The 19,570-nt window shown below is 38.9% G+C and overlaps 1 protein-coding gene across 1 annotated transcript in view; it reads left to right on the top strand.

Moving 5' to 3' along the window:
• Positions 1–19,570, top strand: part of PPIL2 (peptidylprolyl isomerase like 2) — a 71,137-nt gene that overhangs the window by 27,204 nt on the left and 24,363 nt on the right. The window contains exons 9-13 of the mRNA XM_065693070.1: positions 1,657–1,732; positions 3,101–3,261; positions 4,775–4,850; positions 6,053–6,159; positions 18,559–18,648. Coding sequence (XP_065549142.1) covers positions 1,657–1,732; positions 3,101–3,261; positions 4,775–4,850; positions 6,053–6,159; positions 18,559–18,648 — 510 coding nt within the window. The remainder of the gene's footprint in view (positions 1–1,656; positions 1,733–3,100; positions 3,262–4,774; positions 4,851–6,052; positions 6,160–18,558; positions 18,649–19,570) is intronic.

The following is a 19,570-nucleotide window of genomic DNA, read 5'->3' as shown; positions in this document are numbered from 1 at the left end:
CAAGCTGCAGCTCGTGATTACTGAAGGGTATCTGGGAGGAGGGCTCCCAAAGGGCTCAGTGTCTTCTGGAAACATGCTGAACCCTTTCTCCAGACTTTCTCCATGCATCTTGTTGACTGTCAAAGAACAAGGCTGAGATTATTCATGCATACATAACTCTGCATGTGAGGTAATAATAAATACACCTGAGCGCTGGTTTCGGAGGATACAAAAAAGATTAAGAAACAGGTCCAAATTTCCTATTCCTTAGTAGTTTCAGTTAAAGATTATCCATTTCTAATGCAAAATGTTAAAGATGAAATATCTGGGTGGTTTTGGCAGTCCATGTCTTGATGAAGATCTGTTGGAGGGGTATAGCGGGACAAGAAACAATAGAAAATGATTGCATAGTTGTTAGAAAAGGAGACAACAAAAAGACAGGAGGTCATCATTAAGGCTAAGAATAACACAGCTTGATTTCATAAATGTGTTTGGGTTTACTACCAGCAGTAAACCGAAAAATGCACTCTCTGGTGGAAGCATACTATTTCAGGGATGAATAAAAGGCATAATTAGCTCATTTAATAAGTGATGGAGCTACCAGCTCTGCTTGTATTAATCATTACTGTTATCGGAGATAGAATTGTCAGAACTTCTTACCAACACTGGTGATCTGAGAAGCTTTGTTAAATCTATTTGGCATAATACTGTTCATGCTAGTGTCACAGTTTTTCATATAATATGTTGTGTTATTTTTTTCCTGAAATTGGAACTATTGCGTATTATTAAGATATTATTAAGATATTTTGGTATTTTAGGTTTGGAATTGTTTTCTGTAAGATAGAATTTCCAGAAATGTCTGAGTGTCCTGAGCTGATATTTTGACCTTTCTGTGCTGCAGAGGAGCTTGAGGAGAAAAGCTTGAAGTCATTGTAAGAAGAGGATTAAGGACTGTTTAATAATAGTGTAATGTAACCTATTTACCAGTGGGCAGTCCTTGTCTCACTCTCTCTAACAAAAGGTCAAAGTTATGTAGAAAGATGCCTAGAGATAAAGACTCACAATTAATGGACTGTGTATTTTTGCTGTTTTCCTTGAGTGGTCACTCAATAATACCACTTTTTGTTGCTTTTTAAAATTATTAATTTTTCTTTTTAAATGTAATTTTGTAAGCACAGTTTTTACTATTAAAAAAAAACCCAATCAAAACAGTTCTGACTGCAAAGACTTGCTAAGATTTATTTGCATTTTGAGATGCATTACATAAATTCAGAGAGCATGTGCACATCAGGCGCACTGTTACAAATAGGAGATAGCTGATGGGAATTTGCATAGATCCTACACCAAACGACAGAATGAAGGAGAGAATCAGGGGATTGCAGCTCCTCATTCTTTCTTCTCACTAGGGTGGGGTGGACTCAGCTTCGTTCTGTTAGTAACTTCAGTAGGCAAAATATGTGTAATACTATGTATGGGACTAAATTCCAGATCCCTAAGGAGCTTTCTGTGAATGGACTTTTGGCTGATGTCAGTTGGGGTTGATTGCTTTATATTTTTTTCATCTTTCTGTGGGTTGGAGAATGTGGAAGTTATTGTCTCTCTCCTTATTTGTTATTTATTATGGTGGTGTCTGCCCTTCAGACTAGTCATATTTGTTTTTTTAATTACTATTTTCAGGATCCAACAAACCTGGATAAGTTCAATGTCTCGAACTTCTTTCATGTTAAGAACAACATAAAAGTAATAGATCCAGGTAAGGATTAATTGAAGTAAGGTTAGCCGACCCAAATATGCAAATTCTGAAGAAGACATGGAATTGACAGTTTCCTGGACGGACATCCCTCAGTGGCTAGTGGTAACTTTGAAAGCTTCTTGGAAACGTGAATAACTTGTCAAAACTGTCCCTTTCACATCAGAAGGTGTTAACAGATTTTGAAGCGAAGACATGATTCTTTGAGAAATCATTAACTGTCTCTATTGAGTGCTGTGCAAACATGGAAAGTTTTCCATATCCTTAAAGAGTAGGTAGATGAGAGACAAGAGAGGGGAGGGAAATAATTTGCCAAAAGGTCCATTAGCCTTGTATTAGAACCAAGACAAGAAAACCTGCATCTTCTCGTACTGTCTGCTAGGCTCTTTATTGAATGTATCAACAATCTATTTCCCATCTTTCTTCCTGGAGAACAGTGGGCATCTTCCAAGTTGAAATAGATTTTTTAAAAAAGTCCCCATATTGTGTTAATAATAAAATCTAAAATACTTTTTCTTTCTAGATACCTAAGAAATTTGCTTCTCAGTTCTTTTGTGACTTTTTTGATAGCTAAATGCTTAGTAATATTTTCTGATATTAAACTGCTGAAGGAAAAAAATCTCTTCTTTGCCCTTGTGGTTTAGAATTGTTTTTGATGAGGCCTATTTGCTGATTCTAAGCATGGTGTGTTTTTCTGGGTCTAGTATGCTCATCTTTGGGTTTTTCTAAAGCTACTAGTTCTGCGAGCATCTCTCTTTCCATTTACCTGCTAAAATAAGTGGCTATTATCTCAGAGATGGAATATCTGATATCCAGCAAGTAGCAGGCATAGCAAGAGAGAGAACAAGTGAAACTTGTGAAAATAAAAAGATTAATCAAATTCTCCAGTCCAGTCACTGGCCTCCTCCTCCTCCTGTGTCAAGGTAAAGATCTAGTCTTGGAATTTTTGCATTACAGGCCTGGCCGTTCAGTGAGGAGACAAAAGACAGGAGTTTATATTGTACCCAACTGTATCTTGTCTCTATTGTTCTATAAAAATTTTACAAGACTTGTGTGAACTTAAATAACTTCTAGTGGTTTCAAAGAAATTCTGGCAGTAGTTTATTAGAAGTTGTTGGGTTTTTTTCTTGTATTTCATCATACTGGCATTTATTGTGCTGCATTTCAAGTGGTACTGTCATTGGTGTTACACATTGCTGTTTGATACTGTTACTGCAGGAATAAATGTAGTTACTAGGTCTTTTTATTAAAAAAAAAATGTAAAAATAATATCAGGAAGGTTTTTGTGTAACTACATATGTAATAAACTGAAGGAGAACAGCATAGAATTTTTCTTTCAACTCTGAATGATTTGACTTTTGTCTTACATAGATGAAGAAAAAGCCAAATTAGATCCATCCTACTATTTGAAAAATACAAATACAGAGACCCGAGAGACTTTATTGGAGCTTTATAAGGAATTCAAAGGTGATGATATTCTAGCAGCTACTATGAAGGCTCCTGAAAAGAAGAAAGTGGATAAGCTGAATGCAGTAAGTAGATTTAATTTGTAGTTTAGCACTGATTGACTTCTTCAGGAATGATAATAGATGTTTTTCAGCTTAGAGGCTGTATTGATGTATAAACAGACACTACCCCTGCTTTCTGTTACATGGAAGTTTGTCACAGATACGAATATGAGAGTCATATTGAATCCCTTAGAAATACATTGTATGCATCAATGCATTTCTCTTTGTTAAATCATTTTAAATGATTTTAGAAATGGAGCACACTAAGAAGGAAGAATCCTTATGATGTGGTTATGATGTATATGTTGGCAGAACCTTTTTTCCCAGGTTGTAATCTCTTGCTTTGAATTTGTTTAGCATTGCTTCCTCCAATTATTGGCAGAGAGAACACACCTTAAGGGCAGTGCAAGTGAATCATTTCTGGTGTGGGCAAATATATCAGTCATCCACAGCTGCTTTTCCATTTTTTTCCACTGGAATGCAGGATTTTTGGCGGACTGTTTTAAAGGATGTGCTTCCAGGTGCATGTTGCTGTGTGTTCATGGTTGTCAAGAGAAGCAACTCATCTGCATCTAGATTTCCTACATCAAAGGCTGTTTGAAATTGGCAAGACAGAACATTCTTCTTTAATAATTTTGGGATGCATTTGTGTTCATGCTTTGATTACACTTGCACAGAAATGAATGGCAATGCAGGATACACTTTTTAATAATGAGGTTTAGTGACAGATATGCAAGTGTATGTGACCAAGGAGTAGGATGATATTTGCCCCATTTTCAGGGCATTATAGCATTATGGAGAAACAAAAGATGTAGGGAGGAAGAAAAGAGGTGAGAAAACAATGAGCTCTACACATGTTGGAGAGTCAGATTGTCAGCTAATGATGTGGATGGGGATAACTAAAAACTTGCATAGGATGCAGTGTAACCTTATGGATAGAGCATTAGCCTGACCTGTATTCTTTACCAGCATTGCCCCAGAGCCACTAAACTTACCTGTGGGTTTATTAGATCTTTGTAATTTACTACAAAATCCATGTGTGACATTCACATTTCCTTTCTGCAGGAGAACTACAAAGCTCAAAATAGTCATTGGGAACAATGAGATAGTGCCTCTGCATGCAGAAGGGCCATGTGTGGGAGAGGGGATGGTTTGCTTTCCTCTGCAGAATCTCTGTGGTTCACTGGGTTTTCCTTCCACTTACTCAGCAACACTGGAGAATTTTACAGATGTCTTGCCAGCAGTACTCCTTTCATATCTTCACCTGTGGACATACAAATACATTCTCTTAATAGAATAAGCAATAAGCCCCTTCAGCTCAGTGCATAGAAAGCCTTAACTAATTTCATCAGAGCAAATGTTACGGGCAACAGATGGAGAATTATCATTTCATTGTTCATTTGCTTCTTTCTGTAGGAGCTAGAGCGAAAAGTCTGCCTTCAGAAGAGTAACATTTGTGTGTTTCTAGTGCTTATATAGCATCTTTAATAGATAAATTTTATGATCTAATGTCTTTTGCATTTTCCTCTGCAAACAGGCTCACTATTCCACTGGAGCAGTAAGTGCTTCCTTCACCTCCACTGCAATGGTGCCTGAAACTACACACGAAGCAGGTACCAGAACTACCTAGATAAAAGCTGTTTATTTACTTCCAATTTTGAAGTGTGCTCCCTAGCACACATACAGTTATGAAGACCGAAGGAATGCGTTGACAATTGGTCAGTGCTGATGCTGTGGAAATGTATTCCCTGAGCAGATATATCTTTACTTTCCACTAAGCTATTCTGAAAATAATGGAGCAATTATGAATTAGCTTCGGCTTTGAATGGCAGTTACTTACGTTGAACTGAAATTAATGAGGCCTTTTCTATGCCTGGGAACCACAAAATGGGATATTCACTTCAGTAAGTTAGGAATGAAGTATAGTCTCTCCTTAAATAGCACACAAAATCTTGCCCTTCTATTTGGCATAACCTGGTATTGGTTAGAATGACAGCAAATTTTGTGGTGATAACGTCTGATTCATTGCATTTCAAGGTTGTGCAAAAATGCATTTTAGTACAGTAAAGTTTTTTGTTCATTCTCCAGCGTAAACACAAATGTGTAGAGTGTAATAGTTTGAATATTGATTAAATAGCTGAGTGTCTAGTATTCCCAGCTGAAGAGAAAGTATGTAACACACATTCAGAAGTATGTAGCACAGTTGTGCAAAGGCTGAGCACCCTGCTCAAGCTACATTCACCAAGTTCAGTTACTTTATGTGGTGGATTACAGTGATCTGCAGGTGACTTTTGAGTGTTGAAAACATCTGACTAACTGGACATTTTGACCAAATGGAAGTGGAAACATCCTAGATTGATCCTTTGGTTGGACTTTCCAGTAATGTTTTCTGTAACAGCTTCATTTGTTTTTAGAACTGGGTAGGTCCTCAAATGTCAGCAGTTTGTGGTTGACAGATGACTACCTGCTTGGCTTCCAAGTTTGACAAGAAACAATTTGGTTTCAAAATAACGGTGGTGGTTGGTAGACATTACTTGAAAATTACAGTTTGTAATATTGAATGGTTCTGTTACTTTAAGGTATAGATTATACTGTTGGCTCTTGAGGAGTTGGTGGTTTTCTGTAATGGAAAGTGTTTTGCACAGAGATTAATGTGAGGTTATCATAGATGAATTGCAGAGTACATTCCCTGAAGACCTAGCACTCCAGGGGAAGAGGTCAGACAGTAGGGTCTAGCAAGTTGTTTTCTGATGATTTCTAAAGATCAGTGAATAAGCTTCCAGAGAGCTAATTATTGTATTTTGCTTTGATACAGCTGCTATTGATGAAGATGTTGTGAGATACACATACGTGAAGAAGAAGGGCTATGTGCGACTTCACACTAATAAGGGAGACCTAAACTTGGAGCTGCACTGTGATATGGTACTGTGTGCCCATAAAATGAATCTCTTTAGATAACAGACAGAGTAGGAGCTGGCAATGGAAATGTCAAAAGAAAGGAATACTTTGTAGCTGTAATAGATACTGATAAATAACTAGCTTTCAGTTGGTTTATAATATAAATTGCGAATGTATATATATTATTTTATATATTATCCTCCTGTATGTGTAAATGTTCTCTGTGAGTAATCTGATACATTTTAGTGGACTGCTTACAGCATGTCAAAGTATATGTTTAGAGCTTCAAAGCTCTAATAGTGACCCAGTGACAAGGAAGGTAGAGATAAAAAAGAAGGAAGAGCACAGGGAAGAGAGAATAACCCAGGGTTACACAGCAGGTTACTTGGCAGAACCAGGAAAAGAACCTCAGTGAAACTGCGAGCAGTCTGTCAGCCGGAGTACTTGTAGTTAAGAACTCAGGAAATGGTTAATTTGCTTCTAAATCTTGAGCTTAAAGAGCAAACCTATATGAAAACCTTAGAGTATGTTTTTTATTTCCTGCTGTTCCAGTTTTTAAGGTTCAAGTTCTCAAGCATCTTCCCTTTGCCATTAAGAGGTAGACATTTAATAAAAAAACAATGGACTACAGTTTTTTATTGTCAGTACAGTCTGATTCTGGAGGAATCTATGGCTCTTAAAATAATAAATATGGCAAGACTTAGGATAGACGGATGAGTTGTGGCGACACTGATGTCTCAGACGTCACTGCTTGATCATGTGCTTGCTTATTTGTTTGTATAACCACAGCTATAAAAGGAAAAAAGTTTTCAGTGTGAAAAGCTCAAACCTTCCATTGTTTACTGAGATTTTTTATTATAGGCCTGAAGGTAGATGCTTTAGGAAGTTGAAGGATATGAATAGGGATTTAAATGGTAAAACTTCTGCTTGTTGTGACCCTCACAGAATTTAAGGACAGCGGTGCTGGCTGGGAGCTGGGGTCCCTGGTGTGAAATCCCGAGATGCACTGGGAGGATGCATCCTTTTCTGCCTGGAGGGGGTGGGGGAAAGGAGTAAACAGGACAAGCCTTTCCTTTCTCTTCCTTTCTGTCACACGAGTAAGAAGCAAGATCTGTGTGCGCATCTCAAGCTGATCTGTGGAAACAATATGAGAATCTCCACAGCAGCCTGTCATGCTAGTAATTCTGTAGATCCCTGTCATCCCTACAGGTGTTTTCCATGATCTTAAATAGTAACACTATATAATAAGGCAAAAAGCAGAGGATGTTAGTACAGCAATATTTGGGGGAAGCAGCAGAATGAGCAGATTGCATTGAATCATTTGTTATGCCATATGTTCTCAAACTGGCTCCCAGCTAATGCAGGCTGACTGCAGCTATTCTTATCAGCATGGGGGTTTTGGGCCACATGTGTAACCAGTGTCACTCAGTCCTGAGGACCCAGTCTCAACTGCCCATTATAAACTTCCTGGATGATATCCATTGTGTTTCCTTTGTTACCGATGAATTCCTGTTCACCTCCCTTTCACACACACTGCTTCCTCATGCACACATTCAAAGTGTGCACTATTTTACACAGCCAGACCTGCATGAACCCTAGCCTTTAGCCATCTGTTCATTTCTTTGTGTCGATTATATCTATGTGAATTAAACAGACCTTTGGCACTGCAGAGAGGAAAAGATATATATTTAGAATAAGTAGGAAAAACTTGCTTCTTTAAGGAGGTTTTCACAACATCCACTTTAGGTCATCATCCTAGGTCTATTAAATCACTTCTTCCGGGAGGCGCCTGTTTTTCTCCCTTTACTATATAAGGAGTTTGTGCTTCTAACTTTGGTTTTCCTGAATCACACTGAGGTTAGGCACATAAGGTAGCTCAGTGCAGACAGAGAAAATATCTTACAAACATGTAACATACATATAGGTCACAGATCAGCACAGTGGATCTATTGAGATTGCAAAGACAAGCATAGAAAATGAGGAAATGCCAAAATCAAACTTTTCTAAACACATCCATTTTACTCTGCTTGTGAATATGCATGGTAATAGTCTTAATTAATCATATGCTGATTTTTTTTGTTAGCTCTTCTGTCTTATTCAGTGCATAAGCTGAACCAGTTTTGGGAGCTATTTAGAACTGTGTGGTGAAATGGTTTATACATAGGATTTGCTTTTCCTGAAAAAGTGTAAAATGTGGATCCTTGAATGCAGTCAGGAGGAATTGGACTATATCATATGGCTCACCCAAATTAATGTTGCACAGGCTATTTGATAGCTGATTTTTCAGCCTTTGTGATTTTTCACGTAGTTAGCATGGGTAGTACCTTGACTTTTCAGAAAGAAATGGAGAAACAAATTTCAGCCCAAAGCACTGTACTGATACACATTTAGATCACCAGAAGATTTGGGACCCATGGATTCAACACATGGATCAGTGCTACTTAAGTGAAGGAGAGAGCCAATAGCATTATTAGGTTATCATTGCTATTTGAATTCAGGCAAAATATATGTGATTTGGGGAATTCATACATACACTTTCTCAAGCAGTGCAACTGCAGGAGCAAGTATATGATATGTAAGCTGTATTACAGTGGTGCATAGCTTCCCTTTTTAAAGACTGAAGGCTGCCTTCCTGGTTGTTGTCTTGACCTGACCACAGGCTCCTGTTTCTAATTGCTGAGTGATATCCTGTGCTCTGCTTGTTATGGAAGCTGTGGTTATATTTGTACAGTACTTGCAAGTACACGATTGTCATATGCATTAGGAAGATTGAGGATGAAGTTGCTATATAAATGTGATGGATGCCTGTGGACTTGTAACATTCAAATTAGATTTTAAAATAGTCTTACAGGTTAGATTTCAATATACCCTTTGAATGGAAGTCTCCTTGCTGAGGACACAACAGCAAGTGACATACTTGCTGTCTTAACAGTGTATGTCTACTGAGTCTTCAGTTGTATTGTCATGCCTATGGGCCATATTTAAGCAAAGTGTTCTTGCTGTTGTGCTCTCAGCAGTCTTCACTTCTTCTGAAGTCTGCCCCATGTCTCTGTCTTCAGTAGCTGACTTGAGCCTCTCCCTTCACAGTTCTTCTGACTCCTTTCCTTCCCGTTTTTTGTGAGCTATCTGGCAGCATGGATTGTTTGGAGTTCGGTCCATATGGACAAGTGGAAACTTGTTTAAAAATAAATCTAGGGATCTTCATATACTTTATGGTGCCAATCAATAAGATTGATAGTGATGAGATTCTTCCTAGCACCAAAAACCTAATCAAAGAGTGTTTTGTATTGATCCAGGGGAGGAAATCAGTGCTGCAGTATGATTGAAGTCATCAGTTACTTGGTGACAGGATTCAGAAGGAGAGCATGAAATAGGGTGAGAATCCAGATATTTCTGTGCTTGAAATCACTTGTTCAGAGCATCAGAAAACTTCACTTAGGTTGCAGAAAGATGATGTGTGGCTTAAATCATTGACCTGAAAAAAGGCAACAAAAAGACTTTGGAAGATAAGCTGGATGTTTTTCCACCCTTTTGAATTTGTGCCTCAAATGAGCAAAGGTACACTACTGTTCTCTCTTCGCATCATAGCAGTGTGCCTAGTGCTCTTTGCTGCCATTTGTTTTTCTCCCTCTCTTCTTACTCAGATACAGTATGTTCGTCCTGATGGGGACTAATCAGATGGCCATTTGTTAGGGATGTTTTCCAGGAAGCTGAGTTCAGCTGGGCATAAGCAACATTTGTTGTATACGCTAATTGGAAACAAACTTACAAAAATTCTACTTGCCAGAAGTAGTGTTGGCAAGTACAGGAGGTTTAACAGCATCCAACAAGTGTTACTCTTTCAGCTGTAGTCTTATGCATCGCCAAACAAGTAAATTATGAAGAAATAACTGATGAAAGGCAATTAATGTCACTGGATTTCTTGCATTTTATTTACTGTGATTTTTCTAGTCTTCTCAAGTTACTTTAATCAGGATGTTGCTGGGAAAAGTTGTCTATATCGTCTGTGTGTGTTCTGCAGTATCGGTCACTATAGCGATGTAGTTGTACCTTGTAGATGGTGGAGCAGCCTCCTAAGGCAGGGTGGAGACTTCACCCTGTGCAAAATGTCAAACTGACTTGGATGTGGAAGTAGAAAAGCAGTGTGGTGTAATGGATGGAGTGGAGAACTAGGAGCTGGTAACCCCTGAATTCTGTGCCTTTGCCACAGACTTACTCTATGGTTTGGCTTTTGTTATTTGGTTATGGATTTTTTTTGAATCAGTGCCATCCCAGTTTCTGTTTCACAATGAGTAATAAATATGGGCATAATTTTGAATTCCCAGGCATGTATCATGGGTGCCTGGTTGCTGGAGTGCAGCTATGCAAATAGCCTAGGCTGCCTGTTAGAATCCGCAGCCCCGCAGGAGAATAGACAGAGTAGTAGACTCCTGGTCTCTGCACTTGTGAAAGGGAATAAAACTTCCTGCCTTTGCCTGTAGGTTGCTTTGAGGCTTTCTTTAGCGCTTGTATGTTTTTTGTTTGATCCTGCCATGGAAATATATATATATAAATACATATAAATAAATATACCAGCTCCAGAAGACCCTGTCAAAGTGATGAACAGGTGGTTTGGTCACCCTTTTCTCCTTTGTGAGTTCTCTTCATCCAAGTGGTAGGGATCTGGTGGTTAAACACATGCCAATAGTGGTAATTAAATACTAATCTGTAACTGCCACAACAGGTTTTGTCAATTTGCCTGTCTCTCTCAGGTTTAATACTTTAAAGTTTAAGGGCAAGTTGGCATAACAAAGCATAATGGGAGATGGATTTCAAAGCTCCATCCAGCACTCCACAAATACTTTTTGAGGTTTTAGGACCTGGCAAACTTTGCTTAATGATGATGTCTTGGCATAACTATCTGAAGAAGCCATTATTTTACTAACACTGCTGTTTTAATCTTTTGAGGCCCTCTGACCTGTTAAATATGCCTGTGATCTATAAATGTGTAGTCCAGCCCCTCTTCTTTGAAATCATCTCTCCTTTTGTGTGAGGGACTGTTCTGAAGATCAGAGGCCTGTAAACTTCTTATCCATTTCCAGTGGGAAGTAAGTGATTTGCTGAAAAAATTCTTTGACCTCCTGGCATGACAAGGTTCCCCTTCTCCCTGAATCTCTTCTTTAGGATTTAAACGTTCATTCTGCTCACTTTCTGTCAGCGTCATTGTGACACTGTCTGGCAGATACCTCGCTGGTGTTTTACCAGTGTGTGTTCACTCAGTAATATGGCTGTAGGGATGAAATACAGTGGTCTTGGCATGGTTGTAAATGGGTTGTTTAATTTTTATTTTTTTTCATCAAAATAGGTCATTGTAGACAGAGCGGCAACTTCCAACTTTGAAAGTTCTCATCAACAGAAACTAAAACCAACCTAACAAACAAAATTGCCCTTTTCCAGTAGGGGAACAGCTGGATAAAAATGTTTGTTAGAGAGGATGCTGTTATTTCTCAGGGTGTTTTTTTTCCTCATAGTGCTACAATGGTAGACAGACCTATTGCTCTTCTTTGTGGTTGGGAATAGAATGGTTCTGCACAGCCGTATTGATTAACAGGTCACTTCTAGGTTGTTCTTCAGTGACTAAAAGATAATACTTTAAATATTTTTAACTTTGGGGGCAGCTAAGCACCACCCAGCTGCTTGCTCACTCCCCTCATGGTGGGATGGGGGAGAAAATTGGAAGAGCAGAAGTGAGAAGACTCATGAGGTGAATAAGGCAAAAGCTGTTGTAAGTGCTTTGCAGCAGCAGAGGGGCAGTGGGAATCCCCAGTGTTCCCCAGTGCCTGTGCCTGAATTCAGTGTGGGGTTGAGGAAGGTGCTTGGTCACATCCCTGTGAACTCGTCCCTGCACCTGCTGCCCTTTGCATGATGTCCTGGCAGCCTTTGGTGTTAGATAATCAGTGAGAAGGCGTTTTGCGCATTTGAACCTTTCTACCACCCAAGCCCACCTGATAAGCTGGATTGGGAGAGAATCAATTGTTCCTGGATTGTGTTGCTTGGGTTTTGATGTTTGATGGTGCAGGCATCCCATACCAGCTGTGTCTGCCACTTAGTGATCCCGGACCCGAGGATGAGGCGGGTGGTTTGGAGTTACACAGCTGCTGCTCTTCATCTTTCTCTGACATGTTTCTTGTTTGTGCTTTGGCTCCTCTGATGAGAGCGGGGTGACCTTGGGAGGCTGACAATTACCAGAGCTTCACTGTCTAGCGTGGAAGCAGTTACAGGTTGCATCTTCTAAAAAGGTGGAATTTATGTGCAGTCAGTTGCAGACTGACGAAATGCCAGGGACCCGCAGTGGGACCTGCGAGACTCCAACTTTTACAGCTATTGGAGGCTGCTCAAGCAATTTAAGTTGCATCCTCATTTAGACTGTACCTACGAGTGCTGTGTCGTGCTTACCATCCCCATCCTCATCAGCACCCAGCCCTGCACCACACTGTCTGATAGGCTCCTCAACCCTTGTGTGACTGACAAATTTGACACTGAGGAGAGGATTGTTTTCATTTCTACCACTGCAATAAATAAAAGTTAGAGGAAAAGTGGTGACTGTGGCTAGGAATGATGACTTTGCCTCTGAGAGCTGGTAGTTAACATTGACAAATTAGATGAGTGAATTAGATGCCTTGTTTAACTTGAGTAGTGCTCAGCTAAACTGATTGATTGTACTTTCAGAAAAGTGAAAAATAAAACTGGAGTGTGTCATTTTTTTGTTGGCATCTTGTCGAAGCTGAGCATCTTGCTTAGACTTTGAAAAAGTTTTTGGTAGCATCATTAATGTCAGTACTGTGGAAGAAATGTCTTTGAAAAGTGAAATTTAGCTATCTGCTGGAATCTTTGCTAAATAGCTAACTAAAGTATAGTGGGTTTCTGTATAATAAGATTGCTGTAATTCTGCTCTTTGTACTGAGCAAACTTTTGAGGCTTTGAGGTAGCAAAGCAGGCAAATGTTACTATCAAGTCAGCAATCTATTACCTGAGGCGTAGTTTTCTTGTTCTGGTCCTTTTTAGTATCAGTAAGAGTCTGGCCAACTGCTTTACCCCCCAGCTTTCATCTCTCCCAGTGCTCACTGGAACTGTGCTTTTCTGGTTGTAGATCATAAATTGACCTGAACGTGTTTGCTCACTGCATGACCAGATTGAGAATGGTGTCCCTTACATGAACTATGTCTTGTTTGAACTGAACCACCATAGGCAGCTGTTGTTTGCCACCATAACCTGTCACCACCTCAACCCCTCTTGCATGTAGGGGAACTGTTAGCAGGGAAGTGGAGCTGGCAGGGGGTGATGTTCGGGTCTATAGTAAACACTTCTCCTGCAGGAAATGTCATGGGCTTCCTGCAGTGAAACTCTCCCTGTGCTTTTGCAGTGGGCTTTGTAGAGTTCTGGATTTCCTTGTCCCTCTTGCTCTGAAACAAATGGAGTGTGCTCCTAGTCCATTGGTGCAAAGTGAAATAGGGTCACTTAAATTGCCTTCCGGTACAGTATTATGCATTGAAACACACAGGATACACTTATATGTCAAATTTCTTTCCATGACTTAGTGGAGGGAACAGACATTTGCACCTGGTAGATGGTGATTCCAAAAACTGCTCCATTACAATTGTCTCTGAGTAAGCACTAAGTAAAGCCAAGCTTCTATTAGGGTGAGTTCTTTCCTGTGGGATGGATAGGCTATGAGGATTGCAGATTGAAAGGGATAAATTTAAACCTTACCAAATCACCTCTGTATGTGCTCAAGCATTAGCAGACTTGCTAGAATGAACTATTACAAGAGTGAAAATGCTCTATGTAAAAAAGAAAAGAAAGTACATAAATGGACTAAAGCAAAACAAAATCCCCCTTGCATTTTAAAGGAGAGCTGTGTTAAAAAAACTGCAGGCTTCGTTTGAAGCTTTAGAAATTTCCATCACTAGTTCATGCCTCTTAGTAGCAGGATTCTGGCATTTGTGTGATAAGATGAAGGCTGTATAATGTAATTTTAATTTGTGAGGAGCGAGCTTTTCATTATTTCAGATTATTTCTGCTTTGAAACATGGGGTTAATGAGCATATATCAAGGCTCTGTAGTTTAGTGCAGCTACTATGGTTCATCCAATTTAGAGAGACAAAAAGAAATAAAAGGGAAGTAGAATTAGCACAGGGAAATTATACAGATGTGCGAATGACAGCTTCTGAATGCTTAGTGTGAAATTTCTCTTCAAGGTTCATGCACAACCTCAAGGGATAGAGCATTTTGAAATGATTAGCTCTTCACATAGTAAACCCTTCTTCCTTGCAGTCATGGCAACGACTCAGAACTTCTTCTTTTCCCATCTCCTGTACCTTGGCAACAGGAGTGCTGCAGGTTTTTAATCTATTTCTGGTTGGCTCTTCAACTGCCCAATACAAATTCTGAGTTAAGGTAACTTTTACAAATATAATGATCAATTTTAACATGAGTAAGGAGACCTGCAAACTGAGAAATCTGATAGTGACCTGGCTTGGTTAGGCTTACCACTCAGTTCTGGGCATGCAGCAGGAGAGATGAATTTTGTCTGTTTTGGAGCCACATTTGATGGCAAAAAGGAAACTAAAATTGGCACAGTTAATACTTGAATGTGGAACAAGATAAAATCTTCGTATCTCCTACAGTTTTATAGTAAGGAGTCAGGGGTTTTTTTTCTATTTTGCTTTAGTTTTCTAAATTGTATATTCCTTTCTTGAATGTTTCCCAGTACCTGTGCAGCAGTCTCTCGACTTCTGAAATTAGTCTGGGCCTAGTAACTGGTGGAGTGCTGGTATTTCCATGTAAAGTTGCCTACTGAGTATGTTACCTGAATGGAGACTTAAACATAATTAGAAAACCATTGGGCTGTTGCCCCATTAAATGTACATTTCTGTGAGCCAAGCAAAGCATTTGTGTCATCTTCTGAGAAAAGTGTTCTTCTGGATTCCTCTCAAACCGTTTATTAAAATGTTATCACTTGTCTTGGGTGTGAATTTTCAGCAGCTGAAAGACAGTTATCTGGCATCTACAAACAGGGAGCAGAGTTGGAGCAGAAGACTCATTTTTGGTATAAATAAGGTTTTTTTTCTTCTTCTTGCTGTTTGTCATTTGGAGAGAGAAATATCTTTAAGTCGAAGGATGTGATACAGAGACACAGTGTTAACTTACATGGTCCCAACTTGACCAAAGAAAAGAAGGATTTCTCAGGGCTGTCCTACTACACTCTTTGGAGAGAAAAGCCTTCCGAAACTTTTTAATTTGACTTCCTAGGACGATCACTGCGTCCTTCTGAGAAGATACTGCAGTGGATTTAAAAAATAACCCCTTTTCTGTCAGTGTCTTTCAGATCAACAGGTTAACAAACTAAGGTGTCATTATTCCCTTGATTTCCTTACATATATGTTTCAATCATAGTCAGCAGATTAAAATAATTCAGATAATTTCCTGCTTACTGTAAAAAGAGTGAAGAGGGAAAAGTCAGCTCCTGCTGTTGTGGTCAGTTTGAATAAAAACCAGTCAGGAGTGAAAAGCTTGGAGCCCATTGACAATAATAAGGCAACAAGAAACCAGTGTTGCCTCCTGCACTTCTGCATTTCCAGGTGCCTTCACCATCCCTTTCTCCTTCAGAAATGGTGTGAGGCAAACAGTGTGGAGTCTGCTTTCTGAAGAAGTAGACAGTTTTGCATTCCAAGACTGCAAGTCTGACATCTTCCACAAGATCATACACTTAAGTAGCAGTCAGGTTTGTTTATATATATTTCTCATCAGTCTTTGTAGTTGGAACAAAGACTTCAAAGACTGGCCTTGTTTGTATGGTCAGTGCAGAACGTAGCTTCATTACAGACGATCTACGCCTTCCCTATAAACCTCAAGCTTTTTTTATCCTGCTTTGGGCAGTATGCTGCTTTAAAAAGTCCCTGAAATATGCTTGGCAGTGTGAGACAAGTGGTAAGAACATTAACATCTTTGAATAAATCAGATAATCTGAGCCAGATATTCTAGATCAACTGCATGACTGAAACTGGGTTTTATTACTGATTGAATCAAACCTTTTTATTTGTGTCTACTAAAAGCACCATGAAAGGTAATGGTAATGTTGCTAAGGAACTGTTTACCTGCCAAACGTATCTGTATGATGCATGAGGTGGCCATGGGAACCAATTTGGTGGCAGTTATTTAAAGAAAACCTTATAGTGAAGTGCTTATTGCATGTATGCTAAATATTTCTGCAGTTACATTTGAAAAGCTTGTTTGGGGAAAAGACATAATAATCCATTCAGAGAGAAGGGTGAGCATCGGTCCTGCATAAAAAATACATTACCAGAGTCAGGTTCTTTGATGTATATTTTACAAATCCTTGTTTTGAAAATAAATAGGAAATCTATATTGGGTTGTCAACTTTGTGCTAGTTGAGGACAGATTGGGATGTGTGTATGTGTGTATTTCCAGGGGACTCGGTCTTTTGCCTGACTTCATTTTTCTTAATTAATTACAGGTTGCTATATTCCCCCCAGAGAACTTATTAACTGTGTCTTTCTCTCCGAAGAGTTCTTGGTTCTCATGAGATAAAGTGCCTCTGGCTAAAAGCTGCTGATTCCATTTCTGATTCATAAAGAAATTTTTTATGCTTATTTTTATCCTTACTGACACTTTCCATGAGTGATAACTAATAGCACTAGGTTAAGATCAAGGTTCTTATGATATTGTCTTATAAAGGAAGCATATGCTGCACAAATGATTCTTCAGGGGTTGAATTTTACTTGGAAGGTTATGTACAAAGATTATTTTCAAGCATATATGGCAAATTCCAGGAAAAAAATTCAAATTTGTTGTGAACATTGAAACTATGGGAAAACCTCCTATTGTTTGAAAGAATTTTTGTGGAGTATGTTTACTTACAAGTTGCTTTCAGGATGCTACCAAAATACATTTCCCAGTAGTATTCTACCATAAATCCGTTATGGTACCATTACCATTTTAAAGCAGTAATTAAATATATAGGAAATCTGACATAATAGCTGGTGTAAGATTGTATTAGAGTTTATTTTTCCAGTTGTGGCCTAGCTGACAACTGCCATCAGTATCTGTAGAGCAAGTAAGAAGGAATCATTATAAAGAATTTATGGTGGCAGGTAGAGTTTGTTTGGATAAGAGACATCTCGGTGTAAATAAAAGAGAGCTGAGAATGACTGTGTTTCACATGAGAAAATTGAAGGTCTTTAGGGTTCTGGGTGAACACTTACATGGCTCTGCTTTTAAAAAGATTGAAATTATTTCATCCTTAAATGACTGTAATCAGGCTTGCTGTATATTTTTGCTTCTAAGCCACTCCAGGTTGCATGGTTCAGTCTCACTCTGTCTCTCTGCAGCCCTCAGACCAAGAATGATGTCATACCAGTGCAGAGTGAATCAGTGTCTTACAGAAAGAGGCTTCTTGTGTGTGCTCATTTACAGACACTGCAACTCATGCTGGTGCTTCACTTGCAAGCACATACCACAATACGGATATTTTCAAGGCCTGTGACAACTCAGATTAGTTAGATGTATTGTTTTGCAAAAGAAATATATTTACGCACATAATTCACACTGGAGCTGGAAAACATGTCCAAGTATAGAAAACAGGCTTTTTCCATACTTGCATTTGTACATCCTAAGGTATTTTAGAATTGCAGAGAAGAGAATCCAGACAATTACAGTGGAAGGATAATTAGGTAGACAGTAAAGTTTTTCAAAAGGTACAGTTGAATGCCATGGCCCATAAGTTCAAATAAATAGCTTTAATTTGTACTGTAAAAGCAAATGAGAAGTTGGCAATATATTTAGCGTCTCTGCTAAACAAGTTGTCTTTTTTATTTTTCCTATGGTCCAGTGGCTTCTGGGGTCAGTCCCATTTTCAGTTTCAAGTGGTAAAGAGGACCAAATGCTGTTTCTCTCCCAGTTAGCTTCAGTCTGTTCACTTTGAAATAATGCAGCAGGGCAGTCAGGTTTTTTTTTACTCTGGGAAATTTAACATTTTTCAGTGCTATAAGTCCCCCTTTGGAACAGGATTGTGATACGCTGCTGGAACTGAGTTACTTGAAAGTCTCTGAGCTTATCTGCTTTTACCGTCATTATGTCTACTGGGAGCTCACGTTATCTGAGCTAGTGTTCAGTACTGCTTTGTGCTAGTTGGAAGGTCTGGGTTTAATTTATTTAGCACAGTGCATGTCTCTCCTTTATACTTTATACTGTATGCTTTAAAAGAACATATATTTTATTTTTTTTCTGTAGACAGACTCATTCCTCTTCAAGTCCTGTGTGGCTGTTTCTTCGTAAGGCACAAATTAGAAGCGATTCTTGTAAACACTGTAATGACCCATTTGATTGCCAAAGGCTTAATTCAGACTTCTGTTTGTCTTTCAGACACCCCGGACCTGTGAAAACTTTATCAAATTGTGCAAGAAGAACTATTATGATGGAACAATATTTCACAGATCAATTCGTAATTTTGTGGTGAGTATTGAACAGATCCTGTGTAATGCACAATATGTGATGTCCTCAGCTATTCATTTAGTTTAATTCAGTTTTAGTTTCTTCCATGCGTGACTGTTTGCAATAGATATATATTAAATATACCATCAGAATTAGGATTGTGCTAACTTACTCGATTTGTACTTACTAATCTTACTAACAACTGTCTCTGACTAATATTGTCACTTGGAGCATTTAGTAGTGCTTTGCTGGCATTCCAGACAAAGCCTTTGAGAGTCATTGCTTTGGCAAAGCTCTTGTTATCTTCCCCAAGCTGTGGGTGGGTGGTTAATGAACAGAAGGGGGGAGAGAGAGAGGGAGGGAAATGCTAATTTGGATAAGTAATACTGTGGCCTGTTGAAATCCCATTCAGGTGAAACTTTAGAAGGCAGCTGAATGTCTGATTCAGGTTGTGGTACTAGGATACTGTCAGATTATCCTTTGCCGAGTGTGCTCCAGGACAGGATGCCCAGTCTTTCTTTGTGAAGGAGTGAAAGAGCACCTAGTGAACCAGAAAGTTGACTTTGGTATTTAAAGATCTTTACTTACATAGGTACAGTCCAGGCAGCTTAAGATATTGTAGCTGTCCATGTAACTTTCTTTCAGAAGAATTAACAACCTGATCTTGAAGGCAGAGCACACCATTGGCAGCACTGTATATCTCAGCTCATAGTTAAACTTGCAATTAAAACTGTGCTTGTGTGACTGTGAAACTAGTCATGTCACACTGCCTCTACTGGGACAGACTATAGGCTATTATTTCTGTAGATCCTGCATGTATATGCAGTGATAAATTTTGTTGCTGCAAGATTGGTTTCACATGAGGATTTTCCCTACTGCAGATAGTGAGGGGGATACAGAGAAGTACAGATTCAGATGCAGAAAATATTCCATATTTCATTTC

The sequence above is a fragment of the Lathamus discolor genome, chromosome 12, assembly GCF_037157495.1.
Source record: "Lathamus discolor isolate bLatDis1 chromosome 12, bLatDis1.hap1, whole genome shotgun sequence".
Lineage (NCBI taxonomy): Eukaryota > Metazoa > Chordata > Aves > Psittaciformes > Psittacidae > Lathamus > Lathamus discolor.
The sequence above is the reverse complement of the archived record's forward strand: the minus strand, read 5'-3'. Positions and strand labels throughout refer to the sequence as shown.